The sequence below is a fragment of the Rissa tridactyla genome, chromosome 5 (genome assembly GCF_028500815.1).
Source record: "Rissa tridactyla isolate bRisTri1 chromosome 5, bRisTri1.patW.cur.20221130, whole genome shotgun sequence".
NCBI lineage: Eukaryota > Metazoa > Chordata > Aves > Charadriiformes > Laridae > Rissa > Rissa tridactyla.
Window position 1 is genome coordinate 78,191,923 of NC_071470.1, and position 18,646 is coordinate 78,210,568.

General features: G+C 46.2%; 1 protein-coding gene and 1 long non-coding RNA gene across 28 annotated transcripts in view; both read right to left on the bottom strand.

Annotated features, from left to right (window-relative positions):
- Positions 1-672: 672 nt before the first annotated feature.
- LOC128910158 (uncharacterized) lies at positions 673-10,541 on the bottom strand. The gene is made up of 4 exons (XR_008466634.1): positions 8,599-10,541; positions 1,954-2,071; positions 1,411-1,539; positions 673-1,203 (listed from the first exon to the last, which is right to left on the bottom strand). It is a non-coding gene; the product is annotated as an uncharacterized LOC128910158 (long non-coding RNA).
- Positions 10,542-11,646: 1,105 nt separating this feature from the next.
- Positions 11,647-18,646, bottom strand: part of CAMK2D (calcium/calmodulin dependent protein kinase II delta) — a 158,208-nt gene continuing 151,208 nt past the window's right edge. For 19 of the 27 annotated variants that reach the window (XM_054203070.1, XM_054203069.1, XM_054203077.1 and 16 more), the window contains 3 exons: positions 18,111-18,339; positions 14,350-14,399; positions 11,647-13,789 (listed from right to left, as the gene is read on the bottom strand). In XM_054203070.1, coding sequence (XP_054059045.1) covers positions 14,393-14,399; positions 18,111-18,339 — 236 coding nt within the window. In that variant the 3' untranslated portion in view covers positions 11,647-13,789; positions 14,350-14,392. Of the gene's footprint in view, positions 13,790-14,349; positions 14,400-18,106; positions 18,340-18,646 lie in introns of those variants that run through there. The other 8 variants (XM_054203096.1, XM_054203092.1, XM_054203097.1 and 5 more) reach the window with 2 other exon arrangements.

Here is an 18,646-nt window from a genome sequence, read left to right on the forward strand (position 1 = left end):
CAAGGGACGTCAAGCACAGAAACGAGCCCGAAAGGCAGGTCTGCGGCTGTGGCAAGCTTCGGCTGTGGATGTGGTCGTTCCCTTCCAAGCCAGAGCATGTCAGTAAAACATCGTGAGAAATCAAGGCAGGGATGAAAGCGTGCCTAAAACCCATTCCAGCCGCATTTCCAGCAGCCGCAGTCCTCTCCCGGCTGTTCAGACTGAAGCCCAGCTGTTTTTTTTGAGATGCTGTGTTTAGAAATGCGCTTGGAAGCATCCAGGACTCACCTGGCCCTCTGATGCAGTCGCCCTGCAGCTGAAACGGGGTTTTCCAGGGCATGACCCACATCCACATGTGGGTAATGAAGTCAAATGCTGAAGGTCCCAAGTGTCTCGGGCCGAACTGCTCCGCTGTTCTGCTGTCGCACTACACCTCACGCCCCAAACACACATACATCGGCACTGCGGAGGCGCCTCAGCTTCTGAACTCGGTTCCTAGAACCTCATTTCTTTCCCCGCCTAAAAACGCCCGTACTCCCCAGACACCAACAAAGCCGCCCCAGGCCCACTTCCCTCCCTGAGCAACCCCTAGGACGCAGAATAAATCTCCAGTTTCAGCTACTGTCGCTGGCTATAGAAAAATCACTGTAGTCAAAAATAGTTTCCTTTTAAATTCTCATCTAATAAAAGACGGAGAGAACGGGCAGCTCTGCCACCCCGGGAGGAAGGAGAGTGTGAAGTGGAAAAGCCGGCCGTTTCAGCTTTTGAAACGCCGTTCCAGAAACCTTCCCCAGCGCTGGCTCTTTGCTCGCCCGCGCAGGTCAGAGCGTATTTGCTCACACCCAGGAATCTCCCCATCTCAGGATGGCTGCCCAGGAATCGCACTGGGAGTTCGGAATTCGCAAGAGAGCGTTTCTTTCCAAGCTGGAAAAAAAAACAACCTCGTATTAATATTTGGGTGGTACTTTTTGCTTATGTTTTTCCTACGAAAAAGCTTTCCTACCTACCTCAATGCGCTCGTTGCCGATAGGAACCCTTTCCATACTTACTTGTAGCTAAACGCGTTGGGTTTATTTCCTGGTATTTACACTTCTGAGACTGAGAAGAGCAAAAAGGAGTCCCTGCCTCAGCATGTGCTGAATGGCTACGCCACGGGCAGCTTTTTGCAGTGTTTCTCCTCCAAAGGGCGTCCTCTCCCGGTCCTTCAGCAGCATCTCTGTGAATCTGGTTTAAATTAACCTTTCCTGAACGCGTGGGCTTTGACTAACGCAGGCTATTCCGGGTGAAGGCTTTCTCGTACTCCGGGGAACTTTCCAACCCACTGCCTCCAACAGAAATACTAAGATCCCACCCAGTTACTAATCCCTGGGTTAATAAACCCAAGAGCTTCCTCCTTCCCCCGTAGCTGCAGATAAAAACAAAAGCGCTCACCCTGAGCGGGATGCGTTTTGGGATCCATTGCTCCGGTACGCAGAGAGGGGATCCTCACCCTCCGAGGCCATCACGAGCGCCTGCAGCGACATCCCGCGCCACAGCGATGTCCACGGGCTGCTTCAGGACCTGCAAGAACGCAACCGCGTCCATCGCCGCGAGGCCAAGCACATGTCACCTCCTGCACAGCAATCCCCCCTTAACAACCGAAAGACCTTCAAATTAGGAGAAGAAATTCGAGCACGAGATAGCCCCGCGGTGCACCGACGCTTTGCGAGCCACGCTGAGGAACAGATAGCCAATATTCCCCCCATCCCACCCGGGACACAGCTCTGAATCCCGCTCCGCTGGGAGCAGCAGCACAGCTCAGTGTAACACCCACGCACAAACCCAGGCACATTTCAAGGTTTTCCTGGCAGAAAAGGCTTCTTTTGAATGAGGTCTTTCGAATCGCAGATGATTTTTTTTTTTCTTCCATCGGGCCAGATGGGACTGGCAGAAGCCTCCGGATGTATTCCGAGGCGTATAACAGAATATACGTACCTAATCCCAGCGTGAGACTGATGCTCCCATCCCTGCGGGGAATCCGTAGAGATCTCCTCGCTTCCTCGTTGACAGCCTGGAACTTGCACTTAATGTGCTTGGGATACGCCTGCAAAAGCTGAAAATGTTTCTCCCTTTTCTGTCTGACCCCGCATTTCTGATTTTAAATGGCTCTTCCTAGTTTCAACTGCTGTTCATTGATTTGAAGGACAGCAGGCAAATCAAGTTCAGAGTCTGCGACGCGTCCTAAACGGCGATGACCTTTCTGGCTCTCCCCTTGCTCCGAGGGATGCTGACAGCCCTGCTGGGCAGCCGGCCATAGAGATGTGGGTGGAGATGCCAGTGCTGCTTGGTTTCAGGTGCTGGCGGAGCACCCCCAGTGCCCCAGCAGGTCCCATCACCCTGACGGCCTCACCTGGAGCCCCCACCACCCACCCACCCTCCCCATTGGCCACAGCTCTGCATTTAAGCTCCAGCCAGGGGGCTGGTTTCTCACTTCCCTGGTAGCTGTGTTGCAAATCCTCTTTTTTTCCCCCCCTGTTAACTTTGGTATGTTTTTGCTGTCTTTATTTTCTGCTTTTATTGTTACGGAGTTATTGGACTGCCTTTGCCTCCTTCTTAGGCGCTGTGGGGCTCTGCGTGTGGAGGGGGCTCTGGGTTCCTGCTGTTGTTTGGTGTAAGTTTGTGCGTCTTAACAGTTTTATTGTCACCTATCCGCATTACTTGAGTTAGTAGCACTGTGTAATTTGCTGCTTTGGTTATTTCTGCTGGCTGATAAGCTAAAGCTGGAGCATGTTCTTTTTTTTTTAAGCTTACCCAGTAACGCAGGTTTGATTCGTGTGCGGGGGTCTGGTTTTTTTAAGTCTTGCCTTTTGCAAGATGAAGGGCCACTTACATCCCAGGCGTGGCCTTTACTGCCTTGAACAGGGTTCACTTGAATTAAACAGTCAGCCTGATTATTAAAAACAGAGGTGCTGCCTCTAGCGTTAGAGAGCGCGGAGAAACTGGGGGGGAAAGGAAGGAGGAAGACCCTTTAGGTAAAAGGCCGTGTGAGAGACTTCAGGTTCTTGTCTACCTCCCTTATGTGCGGGTATTTTAATGAACGCGTAAAAAGACAGGCCCATTATAAACACTGTACTGCTGCTGGCTCTGGAGAGGCAGCAGACCCTGGGTATGCAGCCGTGTCGATGCTCCACCAGGTTATAGCATTGGGGCAGAACTCCTCGGTCTCCTGGTCTCTGGCAAGGTTTCTGTTCGCTGCTTAAGCCTAGAAAAGGCTATTTTGATAACCTGTGCCCGTGAAGTGGTGCTGTAGGGAACCCCCTGAGAGCAGGGATGCTTTTTTTCCAGTTTAAGGCAGAGCAGCAGTGGAGATGTAAGTCGGGTGTGAAGCACCTGCTGGCCTCCCCGAGCTTGCCTTCCTCCACCCTTCAGCTGTGTGAGGAGGGAGAAAGCCCCTAGTGCTGGTGGTGGGATGAGTATCACCGGCTTTGGCTGTGGGGTCTGGGTGGGAGCTGGATTTTTGGGGAGGCAGAAACAGGTAGGGGATGCCTCAAAAGGAGCACAAGGGGGAGGCTCTACAAGGAAACCCACGCAAGGAACCCAGCCCTGATGTGCCAAGCCGGCGTCCCCCTCCACGCTGGGACAGGGGTGGCCACGAGGGACAGCCCTCCAGCCCCAGGGCTGGGCAGCCTGGCTCTGGGCTGTTCTCTCTGGTCCCTCCTTTCCGTATCAGGCAGCAGCTGCGTGGTCTCCGCACCATTCTTCATCCCTGCTTGGGTACCTATATGGGGTTTTGGGTGGCTCCGCAACAGGTTTGTGCGATGTGGGATGCTGATCCTCCTGTGCTGAGGGGTGTGTGTGTGGGGGCACCCCAATTTACTCCTGGTGTATCTTCATCTTCAGTTGCTGCTTCCACACAGCTGAGACACCCTTTGGCCAGGAAAGCTCTGTTGATCTGAGGTGGGAACTGGCTTCCAGCCTGTGTTTCAGCCTGATAAGGAAACATGGCCAGAGGGCAAAGGGACTGGTTTGGTCTTGGCCCCAGACAAGATAACGAGCAGGATGATCAAAGAAATACTGAGGAAATTTCTCTTTCTATAGAGTGTGTGTTACTGATGCTGTTTGTTCTGCTGGGGAGCACGTAGCAAGAAACTCCTCAACACCCCGAGCTGTTTTTAATGGCAGCGGTGTGCTTCTCCTCCTCCTGGCTCTCCCACTCTCACCCTTTTGGCAGACGGCGTAAGGCTTGTGGGGTGTAAAGCGGCTCTGCTGTGCGTGAGAAAAGCTGGGCTTAACTGGGAACCAGAGCCTGTAGAAAGGTGTGGGTGTGGTATGACTCCAAGACCACCATCCTCTGTTGAACCATGGAGGGGAGAGGAGATCTTCTCCTGCGCTGGCTCTTGGTGTGCCTCGGGTCCTGATCCTGAGGAGAAACTCCTTAGGCAGAAGAGACCAGCAAAGCACCAGCTGAGGGCTTTAATGTTTGTATCTATTCACATACTGAAAGTTAACGGCATCTATTACGGAAACAGACTTGTAACCCTTCCTACTCTCAGCTTTGTGTTCCTTAATCCTCATTGCTTTTTTTTTTTTAGCCATTTTGGCCCCTTCAGGTGACAGGAGCCCAGGGAAAGGTATCCTTTCTGCTGATGGCACTGGGGAGACTCTTGACAATTGTTTTGAGCTGCACTGACACAAAGCAGATCCTTCCCTCCTTATTTTTCAGGGTCGGGGCGGGGGGGAACCAACAGAGAAAGGCTGTCTCTAATATTCATTCGGTGGTTATGGCACTGACACTGCACAAGGGATGTTTACGTTCAGGTTCCTGGCCTGAATAAAAAAGGGCGAAAACTCCGATTTTTGTCTTCCAGCTCCCTGGCAAAGTGCTTTACATCCAGGTCCTGAAATCAGTGCATTGCTGATGTGCTTGTTTGTCTCCATCAGAGAGTATTTAACTGTTTAGACACTAAGTAGTTAGGGCAGAATTAAAAAAAACCAAACAAACAACAAACCCCAAACTATTATTGTTCTTTAGAAGGGATGTGTTGTACAGATTTGGAGATTTTTTTTTTGGCTCTGGAAACTAGCTAATACTCCCTGGTTCTTAAAAATACATACATGTAGTAATTTAAGTCTGTAACTACAGGTTAATTTTGTTCAGCTTTCACAGAACCCTTTAATCCACAGGTTCTCCGGGGTCTAGAGAGACACTCTGAATATTACCAATACCAAGAGTAGCAATGAAGGCATGGCAATGGAAACTTTCCTAATTTACTAAAATGTGTTACTTTACAGTATTTACTCTTGGTCAAAACCAAAAAAATATCCCTACGCCACCGTAAAAGAAAGTTAAGCTCCCTATGCCTCCCTCCATTGGTGCGGCGTTGATTTGAGCAACTAGACAAAGAAACAAGCGTTTCCCTAACTTGTGATAGTATCTGTATCCTGGTTTGCTAATAAAATGGTTTGATTTAAAATTTTGGTAATACAGCAGGATATAAACAAAGCTTTTTCACACATACATACTGTTTTGGGTTGGTTGGTTTGTTTTTTCCTTTGCAAAGACTTGCTTGGAGCTCAAGTATCCATAGGAGAAACAGAACTCGCCTGTGGAGGTCAGAGTAGCGCATTTTCCATAACTCTGTTTGCCCCAATGAACAAGGCAGGCCAATTCTGGCACGGCCCAGCCTCCGTGCTTTACTCTCTAATAAGTTTTGTTCAGGAAAAAAACACCTCAGAAACCACCATTATTAGTCTCAGAGCTGCTGATATAATGTGTTGCTCTTTCTCTCGTGCGTGCCACAACAGGAGAGAGAAATCCAGGGTGACGTAGCGAAGGTGGTTTCCCTTGGTTTTAGAGAAGGTGTCTGGAGAAAACCATTGACTCTGCTCCATCTTGTGAGCCCTCCTGAGGGGCCAGGCTATTGCCTTTTCTGCTTGGAAAACAGTTTGGCTGACCTTACTTCATGTTTCTGTTTTCCTGCAGGAACTGTGATGCAATGGCTTTGTCTGTGAAGGAGCTGAGTGACGAAGAAAGAGCTGCTGATTCTTTCTTTTTTTTGGACTTCTCTTAATTTGGGTTGGTAAGTTTTTTTTCCTCCTGGTGCGTAAGTGCTGAATACGGGCTTGTGGCAGGATTTGGTTTCCTCGGGGTGTTCAGTATCTCCCTTCTGCATTGAGACTGTCCCAGGTGCCAAACATCTACTTTTGCTTGTATATTGAGGCAAGTTGCTCTTGATAAACTGGCCAGCTACGGGCTGAGCTGCTTCTCGTCAGTACACACCATCCACAAGGCAGCTGGATCTCTTCTCCCCAGCAGCAGCCGAGCATCGCGTGGTTTGGGCACCGTCAGAGACAGCAGAGCTGGCTTCTGCTCTCCAAACTACTTACGCGTCTCCTCCTCATCTTTTCTTGTTGCTGTCACCCTTGAGTAGGGCCACACCGAGCTCTCAACCACCAGATGAGTGGCAAACTCCTTCCATCTTCATGGAAATGTCCAGCTACCAGGCTTTGAGGCTGCTTTTTTTTTTTTGGAGCCAGTGCAAGAACTCGCCTTCCTAGACTAGGAAGTATTGGTGCTTAGTTTCTCCCAAAGAAAAAAGCAGATTTAAAAAATTGTTATTACTACGAAGGGCGTGCTGTAACTATCCAAACCGTAACACAGAGTTTGAAGAAACCTCCCTTAGAGCTATCGATCCTTCTCTGTTACCAGCCAAAAATAAAACACTGAGAAAGGGCACAACTTTATAGTACGAGGCGTATTCACAGACTGACCGATGCTAAGGGAACTGTGTCACGCAGTTCACGGGTGCTGCGGGGACCACTAGAAAAAACAGGCGTGGGAAGCAACATCAAGCTTTGTGTCCCAAATTGTTAACCTGCAACTAGAATTAACCTACTGGTAGGAAACAATAACTGGAATTTTATGGGAGTCAATAACTGAGGGAGGAATCGCTGTTTTCATCAACTTTACATGAAGACATGGTAACTGTAGACAGTTAATTTTTAAGTAGTTCACCTGCTCCGGACCCTTGACTGTAAATTAGGATATTGGTAGATATGCTGTATTCAATTACCTAAGAAATAATTGCATATACATCTCTTCCAGGGATAAAAACTGGTTTAAAATCCTATCTTTCCCTCCTTTGTTAAGCTGATGCAACATCTTGTCAGATAATCTTATAAAATCAGGCCAGTAAAATGAACTGAGTTAAAAACCAAAATCCTTTTAAAGGAAAAACAAAAGCCCCAGCTTTTAATTGTGATCATAAATGGGAGTAAGTATCTGGGGTGGAGAGAGGAGGCAGCTGTTGAAATAGTGTTGTCCTGGAGAAAAGTGAGGAAAAACTTAAGACTGCGAGGTGAGCATCGATATTCGAGTACGCCAGAGATTCAGGAGGCCAGACCTTTGAAACAAAATGGGAATTTAGCATTTAGGCGCTCCCAGCAAAGCGCCATGGCAGCCCCCTACCTGCATTCCAAGGAAAACCAGTTCTGCTCCAGCTTGGCTGGCAGGCGGCCCTTCTAACAGGAATTCCGACACCAGGGAAAATCAATGTAAAAGTGATGTCTCTTAGCAATGCCATTGGAACCTGAAGGAGGAACGGGAGCTACACCTAAAGTTGTGATTGTGAAACTGCTGCATGACTCTTACCCCTTCTACGGCAGTGCCCACGGCACTCAGGACGTCATTTCAGTGTATGCCCAGCGGCACTCACAGCTGAGCGGCCACGCTCTCAGCTCATGCTAAAACTCTGGCTCAGGTAAGGGAATAGATGTTCCGATGCCCATGTCGCCTGAGGAACTTAACCAAATGAACGTGCTGAGAAGACACTAAGCTCCTGATGTTCACCAATCCCTGCTTCAGGGCACTGAGAAGCGGAGGCATTGCCGACAAGCTGCACAAAACAAACATGGGAGCACAAGGAAATGTACCGCGAGAGGGTGAAAACTGAGTTCGAGATGGAGATTTTTCTGCCAAGGGGAAGAAATAAAGCTCAAATGCAACATGGCAAGGAGAGCTGCTAGAAGGGAGTCCTGTTAGAAGAAGCCACTCTGATAGTTGGGTTAATAAGATGGGATAGATGGATTAATAAGGTCAGGATAGGAAGGACAAGCCTGCAGAGCAGGAGGATGCTGGTGACAGGTGAAGGCATGTTCCAGGGATATGTGGAGCACCAGGGAGAGTGCAAGTGTCAAGTCTCACCTTGCATCTACCAGCCCTTACACTGGGGTGTTGTTAACCTCAGTTCAACCCGTTTCACTCCTGGCAGTTTGGAGTTTCTGTGCCACCCATCAGAGTGATGCCACTTGCCCGGAACATCCTCTGTCACTTTGCATGCAACAGCAGCGCAAATCATCAGCTGCTTCCCACACCGGCCTGTGGGGCTCCTGCCGTCTTTCCTTACGCTCCATAAACCCCTCAGGGGATCCACCACCCATACATTAACCCGAAACACCAGCAAAAACGGGGCAGTAGGCACTACTACCACCAGTACGTGAGGCAACATCACCATCTCTACACGATTTTAACATCTAGTCTTTGCAGTCGCTTCATTCTAGAATTAATCCCCTCAAATGATTTGTGCAAGGGAGGCAACAGTCCATGAACAACTTCCTTCCCAAATGTGATAATATACTTACTTTTTCTTCAGTGGAACTGTAAGCACCCTTCATCAATCCTGGAGCTGAACTCTTGCTTCTTGCTCTGGTACCTACCCCTCTCTCCAGGGACGTGGCAACAGTTCTATATGGTATTTAAGTTGCTGCCTTGCTGTGATATGAGAGAGGGATGTGCTTGGGAGTCTTCTCTCCTCCTTACCAAGGGTTTGACTTCTGTTTAGGTACCGATGTTCAACTTTGCTTATAAAACGAGCTGTCGGGGACGCAAACATGGGCTCTTACCTCCGCTACGGGGCTGGTTGCTTGCTATTATGGTCCCTTGACTACGCGTGTTATTTAACAATCTGTGACTGTCAACGCCTTGGTCCTGGGCAGCTGCCTTCCCAGAGAGCCAGCACGGAATGCCTGAGAAGGGTGGGAAAAGGAGTGGTGAAAGAGCGGAGCTGTCTCTTCCTTCCCGGCTCAGGGTTGTTTTCTTCGCTGCGAACGCTCTTCCAATGCAGCGGGCTGTTTATTAATAAACTTCGCTCCCCCCTCTTCCTGTACCAGCTTGGTAGGACACTGGGAAATACCGGACAGTGAGCAGGGAACTTGGTGATAGGGGCTGCTGTTCCTTCTGCCCTGGCACGAGGCAGCATCCTTCCACTATGGGCTGAGCTCAGGGAATAGCAGAAGTGAGTAATTATCAGCCCTTAGCTATCATTAGGGGCATCGGATTCCTGACAAATTCCACGCTGCAATTTAATACCGCTTTTCAGAGGATGTTCTGTGGCTACACAGACTCAGGCCTTGCTATTTTAAGGGAAGCAACCTTGTCCTGACCGCTCGCCCCGTTCAGCTCTCTAACTTTCTTAACTAATTAGAGGTCATTATAACGAAAAAGGTTATATGGGCCAAATTCCCAGTCAGTTCACAGGACGGTCCATCCCCATAGCTGGGTTCTGGCAACATCTTTAAAGAAAGAACGCAGCATTTTGGTAAATAATGGAAAATACTGCTCTCCTATGCCTTCACCTTGTAAGCCCTGCTTTCTATCAGCTTGTTGTCTCGGCATTGGTCCTCTTCCCCTCGCACCCTGTGATTAAATGTTCTCTTCCCCAAACTTACTGTCTGCAGTGCCTTTTTGCCTGGGCTCAGCCTGGACAAGACCGTGCCGGACATGAGCACGCACAATTCCTGTGTTCTCCCCGTTTCACACGAACGCTCTCTGGGAAGCGGATCCTGCTGCTCGTTCTGCTCAGCCATGCGTCTCTGTGCAAGAGAGGGAGGAGAAGAGAGGAGAGGTTTCCAGGTTGCTGTCCTGGTAGGATCCCTTTCACGTGAGGCACAGATAGTCCTCAGGATAGGTAAGTGTCCCCTTCTCATAGGGATCAAAACCTCCCAATACTCCTGCGCAGGTGCGTCGGGTTCCCTGCTGGAACTGGGCATTTATTAGGAGTTGGACCTTGCTTTTAACCCATTCACCCACGGCTGTCTCGATTTTACCAATAATTTGTTAGGAAGCAAGAAGCTGAATCTCCTGAAACAATCTGGATCAATTTTCCAACTAATATGGTTAATTTTTTGACCAGTGGTCTTTCCTTAAGATGAGTTACGTATCGAGTATGACCACACAAACTTAAGGATAAAGAAAAGCCACGAGAAAAGTAATTCTGTTTTCTGTAAGCACGCAGTCCAAGGAGATGACAGATCACAATGGATTAATAGCACACTGAAGTTAATCTTTGACACAACGAACTCTGGATTTAATATAAAACTCTGTTTATTTTCTTAACTGTGTCCTGGGAGCCCATTTTCTGAAAAGGGAATCAATCTTGATTCCTCCAGGTATGCGTACAGCGTATATTCAAGGCCCATCAAATGGACGTTTTCAGCCTCTGAAACATTCTGTGCTCCCTACTGACATTAAAAAAAGCAAACGCGTGAAAGCGTTGGGTTCCTTTCTGCTCAGAATAAATAGCATCTTCCTGTGCACACCTAAATAGAAAACACCGTTACAAAAAGCCACCAGGAGGCAGCATGTTAAAACATTTCTGCTATAAAAGGACATCCACAATTTAAAAAAAAAAAAAAAAAAATCGCCCCTCTCCCAAATCTTTAACCTGGTATTTAGCAAATGTTTTCTCCCCAGCCCCCTCATCATGCTTTACACACTGATCCCTCTTCTTTATCTACGTACCTGAAATTAGTAGCAATCCCACTGCTGTCGAACAGCTTGCTGCGGGCGCACAGTTAAAATGGAAGTCAAACTGATTTTCTGGAATAGCGTTTAGTGGAAAAAAACGAGTAAGCAAAGTAGGTAGAAGTGATACGACAAAATATAGAACAGACTAAACCGCTTTCGCTCCCCCGGGGGTTTACCGAAACATTCCAAACCTCTGAGCTCTCTCTTAGCTATTTTTTTTTTTCTTTATGTTTACAAATATGTAGCGAAAAGCCACCCAGAAATGTTCAGAAGCCGAGGAATCCGCTCCAGCTCCTTCGCCAGGCGGCACTCCTGGATCCCGGCCATCCCAAGGCCGCTGCCCCTGGCACACAACCGCAGGAACCATCCAGCTCCGCGTTTCCTGACCCAGGAAAGCTGGAAGTCGGCTCCCCTCCTCCTTCCTTTTCTGCTGGGATGAAGGACCGTTCTCAGCAGAGAGCCTAAAAATCACTAGAGACAGACATGAAAGCTTTTAAACCGGTACGTTATTTTAAATGCTAATTATTGATGGACTTTAATGCATTTTATGGTAACGCTAAACACACAATAACTGCTTTCCCAGCATCTTGCGTTACAGGCTGAGTGTACGGAACAGTAAGGCAGCTACAGGGGTGCGCGAAGCACTGAAAACATTTCTAAATACGGACCTATAAATACCAGGTTGCGTGCAAAATCTCTCAGCAAAGCTGAAAGTCCTCGGGAAGGACCCACAGACAAATCACGAAAGCTCATATTCTCAAACTGCAAATCTGGCTCGTAGGAAACTGCATCCGCGTCTCTGACTTCTTCATTCAAACAGGCACCCCACGTTTTCACAAGGCGAAAATCACAATTAACCGGGAAATTAAAACGCAAGCACCGTGTCAGCAGAAATCACAAATTTATTAATCCTTAAATATATCAATCATTTTACCATTATGGCAAGAAATATGTACACTGTGTCCCATGGTAAACTGCAGTGTTCCAAAAATGACAGAAGAGAAGCGTATAATTCAGTTGTGGTGGAGAGAACAAATCACAATTTCCTCACGTCTTGGTGTGGAAGACAAACTTGGTCTACAGTAATACGTCAACACCACATGCTATGTCAGAAGTGTAAAAAAAAAAAACAAAACCAAACAAAAAAACCAAACCACCCTACACCTAATTTGTTAATTTTTAAATACAGTTATGCCACTTATAGCCGCTTCACAAAAAAAAGTAAAGAAATTAATGAGGAAAAAAAAAAAAGAATGAGGCCATTACTTTTTTCACAGATCCCATTGGCAGGTTAATATGGCTCAACACATTTATTGTAGATGCTTATTTTAAATATATATTGTTTAAAATCATGTAGTAATTATCAGAGAAGCTTAAATCCATTTACCATACATCCACTAGTAACAACATCAAAATGTTTAAGAACTGCTTTTGATTAGTAATCAACACAGAAAGGTGAAACGATACAAATTAGGAAGCTTTCCCGTTTTAAAAACTTCAGGCTGCCGCGTTGTTAATTTTTAACCGCTAAAAAGGACATTGACTGAGATATCATGCACTGTACAGCGCTGCAGAAAACGGTTAGCCCTGTTGGTAACAGAACAATTAATGAATGGCTGGGGGGAAAAAAAAAAAAAAAAAAAAGAAATAACCCATCCCTGTATTTTTCTATTAAAAATGGAAGGGGCTAAACCTAAATGCTTGCAAGGACGTGTTTTCACAGCAACGTAAGGGATGAAAAAACAGTCCCTGTGATAAAGCGCCACGGAGAGCATCCCCCCCCACCCCGTGGCGTACAGGGACTGAACCAAGGTGGGGGACGCCGCAAAGGTCAGGTGTCGTCCCTGTGCGCCGCGTGAGGGTCTTCCGAAAACCAAGAGCAGATTGAGGGGGGAAAAGGAGGAAGAAACAAATCCGTGGTATTGAGAGTCTCGCTAGAAAACTGGTGTATCCGCAATACAACTCCAGAGAAGCGACAGCAGCAGCGTAAAGACAGTAAACTCTTCGTACTAAGCTTTTAAGGCCTAATATTTCTCGATATATCAACCACGCAGCTGGTCTATAGCTTAACCAAAGTTTTATGTTTTTTAAAGCCTCCTTAAAAATTTTGCAGTGCACCCTAAAAAGCGATAAAAATCTATCTTTCGCTATCCTTCCATTTTAATCCTCAAAACCTGCCCCTCAATCATCGCTTCGTTCCTTACAATTTTTAATTTTGCTTTATCGTCCGACAGAAATTTTCAATTCGCGTAGCGAGAAAGCAAAGATAAAGACTCAAAAGGAAAAAAAAAAAAAAAAAAAAGAAGCTGCTGGCTCATCGCAACCTCCACGGTTAATTCCGAAGTGACCAAGCCAGCACATGATGAGATTTTTCCAGTTTACATAGACTAATAAACTAAGAAGGCTTCAGCTGGTACAAAGCCAAGCTATTATCATAGCCAAGCTATTATCACTTCCACATTTATCAGTGATTTCGTCCATCTACGCGCCGTAATAAAAACCCGTTTTACAGTAACGGAGCTGCCAGCGGAAATCCTAACCGTTCCTACCAGAACCGAAGCAAAATCCTGGGACTCAGGGGGAAAAAAAGAGGAGTCAAAAAACAGTTCTTAAAAAAAGAGGGTAAAATGTACTTTTTCTTTTTTTTTTTTTTTTCCTTTTTTTTTTTTTTAATAAACAGGATAGTTTTTAAAGTTGTCTGTCAAAACTTGGCATAAATGGAGAAAGTGACAAATGTATCTACTGCTGTCCATCAAAATTTTTTTCTTTTTCTTTTTTTTTTTTTTTTTTTGTCTTTTATGCCACGTTAACTCTCTATTTGCTTGGAACATCACCTTCAGCGAAATGTTAACAGTGTACAGATGGAATATACAGCAAACATGGTGCATCACAAATGTGTCACATGAAGAACCTTCACAACTTCATGCACTCAGAAACATGCATGAAGAGAACGGGATGGCCAAGATGGTAATCAACCGGGTGCGTTGGGTACAGAAAATGCAAGAGCGGCACCGCTGATATTTTTAGCTAGGAGGAAGGAGAGAGAGAAAAAAAAAAAAGAAGATTGCCGTTACTGAAGTAACATCACCACCAGATAACAATACATGCTTCAAGCGCTAGCCAATACTATGAAAAAACAATCTTCTCAAGATCATTTAACACAATATTGTGAAGAAAACCAAAGGAAAACACCCCCCCGCCCCCCTCCCCAAAGGCTCAGGCAAAGCATTCTCTTATTTTTCAAACCACTTTACAGAAGTTTTCCATCTTTGTAACACGCCAGAGAGGCTGTTAAAATAAAAAGGGAAACTGAAGCAGGAAGCCAAAGTGCCTTAACTGATTTCTTAAAGGCGGGAGGGCAGAATTTAGGTGTGAATCTCTGAGTTTAACTTATTTCCTCAGTCACGTACGTTACGGACGCTGCCCCGGACTGAGATTTTCGTATAAAAACTGAGGCAAGTAACAAGGAAGAATGAGATGCGTTTACATGCAAGACATGCGAGAGGCATATGCAGAGAGAAAAGGAAAGAAAAGGACCGTGTAAGCAGGCAGTTAACTAACTCGGCTTATAATATCGTTTGTATTACCGTAGCATCTAGGGGCCGACGGTGCGATTGGGATCCCGCTGTGCTAGGCGCTGCACAAACACAGAACAAACTCTTTACTTAAGTCTTCCTGCTGGTCGGTGTTTAATTAGGGAAGATTAGGAAGGTGTGATAAGGGAGGGAATCTAAGCCGCTGGTCTGTATTTAGGTTTGGGAGTCAGTTTTAGGTCCGACAGCCCTTTGACTATTTATAAACTAAATATGTATTTGTGCTCACATTCTTTTCTAAACAAATCATCTGCCATAAGGAAAGGTTTCCACGTATCTTCAGCTACCAAAGAGCTCGTTCCTGCCCTTAGATTTCTGCACGCTCCTTACTGTAGTCCTGAAAAGAAATAAGCTGCTGCGCTCGCACCGCCACTGCTTTGCCATAACCTAGGATACCGCGTTTGCAAAAGCGGGTCGCAGCTACAACTGCTTTTGCAACTTTATTAGATTTGAAATTCTTCTTCAGACACGACGTGCAAGAGACTTTTTTATTATGGAAGCGCCATTATTAACTGCTGTGTATTGGTAATGATTAAATCAACAGCTGTACAGACCGCGTACGTTTCAAATAACGAGAAAAGAAAGGAAGGATAACCTAGAAGAATATTTTAATTAAATTTCTGCTGTAGTTTTCCAAAATGGAGTTACTGGTGCATCGCTGCTCTGGCTGGGAAAAGTAAAGGTGAAGTTCAAGGCTGTCTAAAAGATGGTCAGGATGGGTTACAGAAGGCGAGTTCTGGCATGGCATTCCATGGGAATCTACCAGTTAAACTTGTGGAGATGGGGATTAAAGAAAGAATATGTAAAATAATTAAAAGAAAAATGACACTGCTCAGGCTGAAAGGGGAACTACCGGCCCAGAGGAGACTCACTAGTCTTTGCCGATGACCTGAGCAAAGCGGTATGGCTGATCTCACGTAGCACACCTACGCTTTGGCGGAAGGCACTATAAATACAATGGAAAACAGGAGTATTGTGCAAGAACCAAATAACCTCGAGGGCTGGGTAATCCAGAAATGTTACACGTAATAACAGGAGGTACAAAGCTGCACGCTCAGCAAAAGCTCCTATGACCTCATCGGACGATCTCCTAATGGGATGAGGATGGCAAAAGTGCAAAAAAATCACGCCAGGACACAGCAGGTGTGGCATCCTCAACAGGGAAAAGACAGACATCGTCAAGTTAAATCAAGCCCTGACCACAAATGTACACAGTGTTTCAGAAGAACCCAAGCTAATGAAAAAGACAAACCGCAAACCAGAAAAGGACAGCGAAGAGCTACTATGGTAGCCAGGAAAACGGAGAGCCTATCAAAAAAAGCCAACCAAGTTAGCATTATTTACCCTATGAAAATAGAAGGTGGGAAATGACCTAATCAGCCTTCATACAGAGGAGCTCATGCCCGCACACCTATCCCCAAGTACAGGGGGGTGATGAAATAAGAATAATCCAGGATACATTGAATACGACTAAAATTCAGACGGGAAAGTAAGGTTTCTAGCCATCAGACCAATGATGTTTTAGAACAGTGTTATGAACAAGTCCAAAAACACCCTCTGAATTTGAGGTGAGGGTTAGGTAAGGGATTTACGTGATATTCTCGCCAGGGCTACGTAGGGGCGACTTATCTAGGGCCATGCCGCAATCTCAGAGCATCTCCCCTGAAGCCTTAGCCAGCTCTAAGGCGTTGAGCCGCTACTCCTCAAAAGCTACCGAGAAGTGCCCTTTTCCGCTGGGATACCCTCTCGCGATCCTGAACTCTCCTCTGCCTGACCCCAGAGGCTCAGAACTGACAGAGCCACATCCCTGCAGCCTCAAAAAAATTACCTATCCGCTGCTTCTCCTTTCGACCTTAGCCATCCGAGAAAGCCTTATTTTTATTATAGAGAGCGTGAGCGGCCGTAAAGAAGTGACATGACACGAATCCTAAATAAATGGCACCGCTTCCGAGGGGCAACAGCAGCACACGGCGGCCCATCGCACGCTGGGGACAGAGGCTCCTGTTACAACACTGCGCCTCAAAAAGCAGCAGCCATTCAGTATATCTCTATAAAGCAATACTGAACAAATTATTACAGGAATTATCGGGCAAGTTCAATAATCTCCCGTGATAACAGTAATAAGATGGCTATTTTCTTGCCTTCTGGTTTTGCTGAGTGTCATGAATTACCTTTTCTCTTTGGGATTGTTTCCTATAAATATGGGTAAGTTAAAAAAAAATTTACACACGCCTCCCCCGCCCCCAAACCCTTCTTAAAAAACAAAGGGGGGGAAAAAAAAAAAAAAAGGAAAAGATTAAATAATTCTCTAGCCCAATTCACGTCATTCTGCTGTAGACACTTATTACAGGGTGCAGTGGGACAGGCGAACCTGTTTCCCGTACGCTTTCTGGCTCTACACATATCCAGGGCGGACGCCGTGACAAAACACTCCTTTACAAAAACATCGCAAATGTGCATAACGCTGCATTTCAAGAAAATGTAACTACTCCTTCCGTACTATCTGTTTAGACGCTGGCAGTGCAGCTGGAACGTGGAAAACAAAGGACGACATGGTTGCTGCTCCCATTGGTTTCACATTTGTAAATAAAATATAATAGTTCTCACTAGCTAATGGAATTATTTTTTCCTAAATAAAAAAAAAAAATTTAAAAAATCAATCCCCGCTGGAGTTAAACACTTAATTTGATCACGTTCCTGACTTTATCAAGTATTATTTCATATGGGAGAATAGTCTTGCAAGAAGGAAAATATGGGACATGATGGAATTTCGAAGGGTGAAATGTAAGCTCTCACCATCCTAGCCAGGAAATTCAGCCGCTATCCACCTTAAGACACGTCACCCAAACGTAATTATACCCTACAGAGAGGGCTTGCCCCCGAGCAAATCAAGGCCTGTACTAATTCGCTGCCTAACTTGGAAACACCCTAACCTACGCCAGAAGCCGGTGAGGTTGGGCTCTGGGGGACACAGCAGCAGGAGCGAAGGCTGGAAGCAGAAGAAAAGTGAAGGATGGGAGCAGAACCTCTCCAAGAAGCCGCGACTTTTTTCCCCGGTGACTGTAGCTGCGAGCGTGCTGGGATTTACACCGCTGAAAATCTGGCCGAAGGAATTATTCAGGCCGAGTCGCGGCACGACTCCGAGGGGAGGAGAGGGCACGCAGAGATGCCCCAATGAACAAAAGAAGAATGTGATAGGTACTCGTGCGGCTTAATTTACAGAGTAAATATGTAAACTGGCTCAAAAATCAACCGGCAGTGAACATAACTAGGCCTGAATAAGTTGAGGTGGGTGGAAATCACAATAAATATTACTCAAACTTCAGCTTTTCAGAACAGCGACACTTTTTTCCTCGGAACTTTCTGGTCAGCTCTAAGAGCTCCACGCATCCTACTGCCTTCTATTTTTTTTCCAGGTTTTCCCAAAATTCTAGCTCAGGTTTTCCAATCCTATTTTGTGTGACTTGTATCAACATGCAAACATTTTGCTGCTCTTCACGCTGTCAGTCCAGGGACTGAGGCGGATCAGCGGGCAGCACAGTTGAAAACGACGCCAACAACAAAAAGCATTATTTTAAAAATATCTGCACCAATGCTATATGCACACTACTGAATATAACACCCACCGCGTAAACGACCACAAGAAATTACACTATCGAGAGGAGGGGTTTGTAGCTTTTAAGGCCAAAAGCAGCTATTAAGACTATCTGGTCTGACCTACGTAGTTTAAGCTGGTGGTCTGAATTGTTGCTTACTTGATAGGTACTGTTGGTGACCCTGAACGGTGAAAATGAACGTTCTGCCATTTCCCGTCACGACGGTGCCAGACCCGCGTCTCCTCTGACTGCATAGTCTTTGGCATCCCGCTTCCGTCCATGTACTGCGTGAGCCGTATGTACGCGATGCAAGCAGCGTCGTCACCCACAAGGTGGACGTGAGGGTTGAGGATAATGGTGTGGATTGGCTTATTACTTTTGGATAAAGCTGGGAAGCAAACACACACAGAGGATAGATTACTTTTTCTCTCTGTAAGCCAAAATAACTCATCTCACCCCATTTTACAAGACAAAAATCTCAAAGTCATAATTAGTGTTTACCGATAATCACGGCTGACAACTAGCTCAAGTACATTGTAGAAATGAGCGCAGTCACAGCATAAAGGATGCTCTCCCCTTTCCCATACGGAAACCAACCAAATGTTTAATAGCACACGTTATTTAATCCATGCACAGACCTGGATTAAATACAGTGGGCGCTGCCATCTTGAGTTTCCCCAATACTTGAGTTTCAC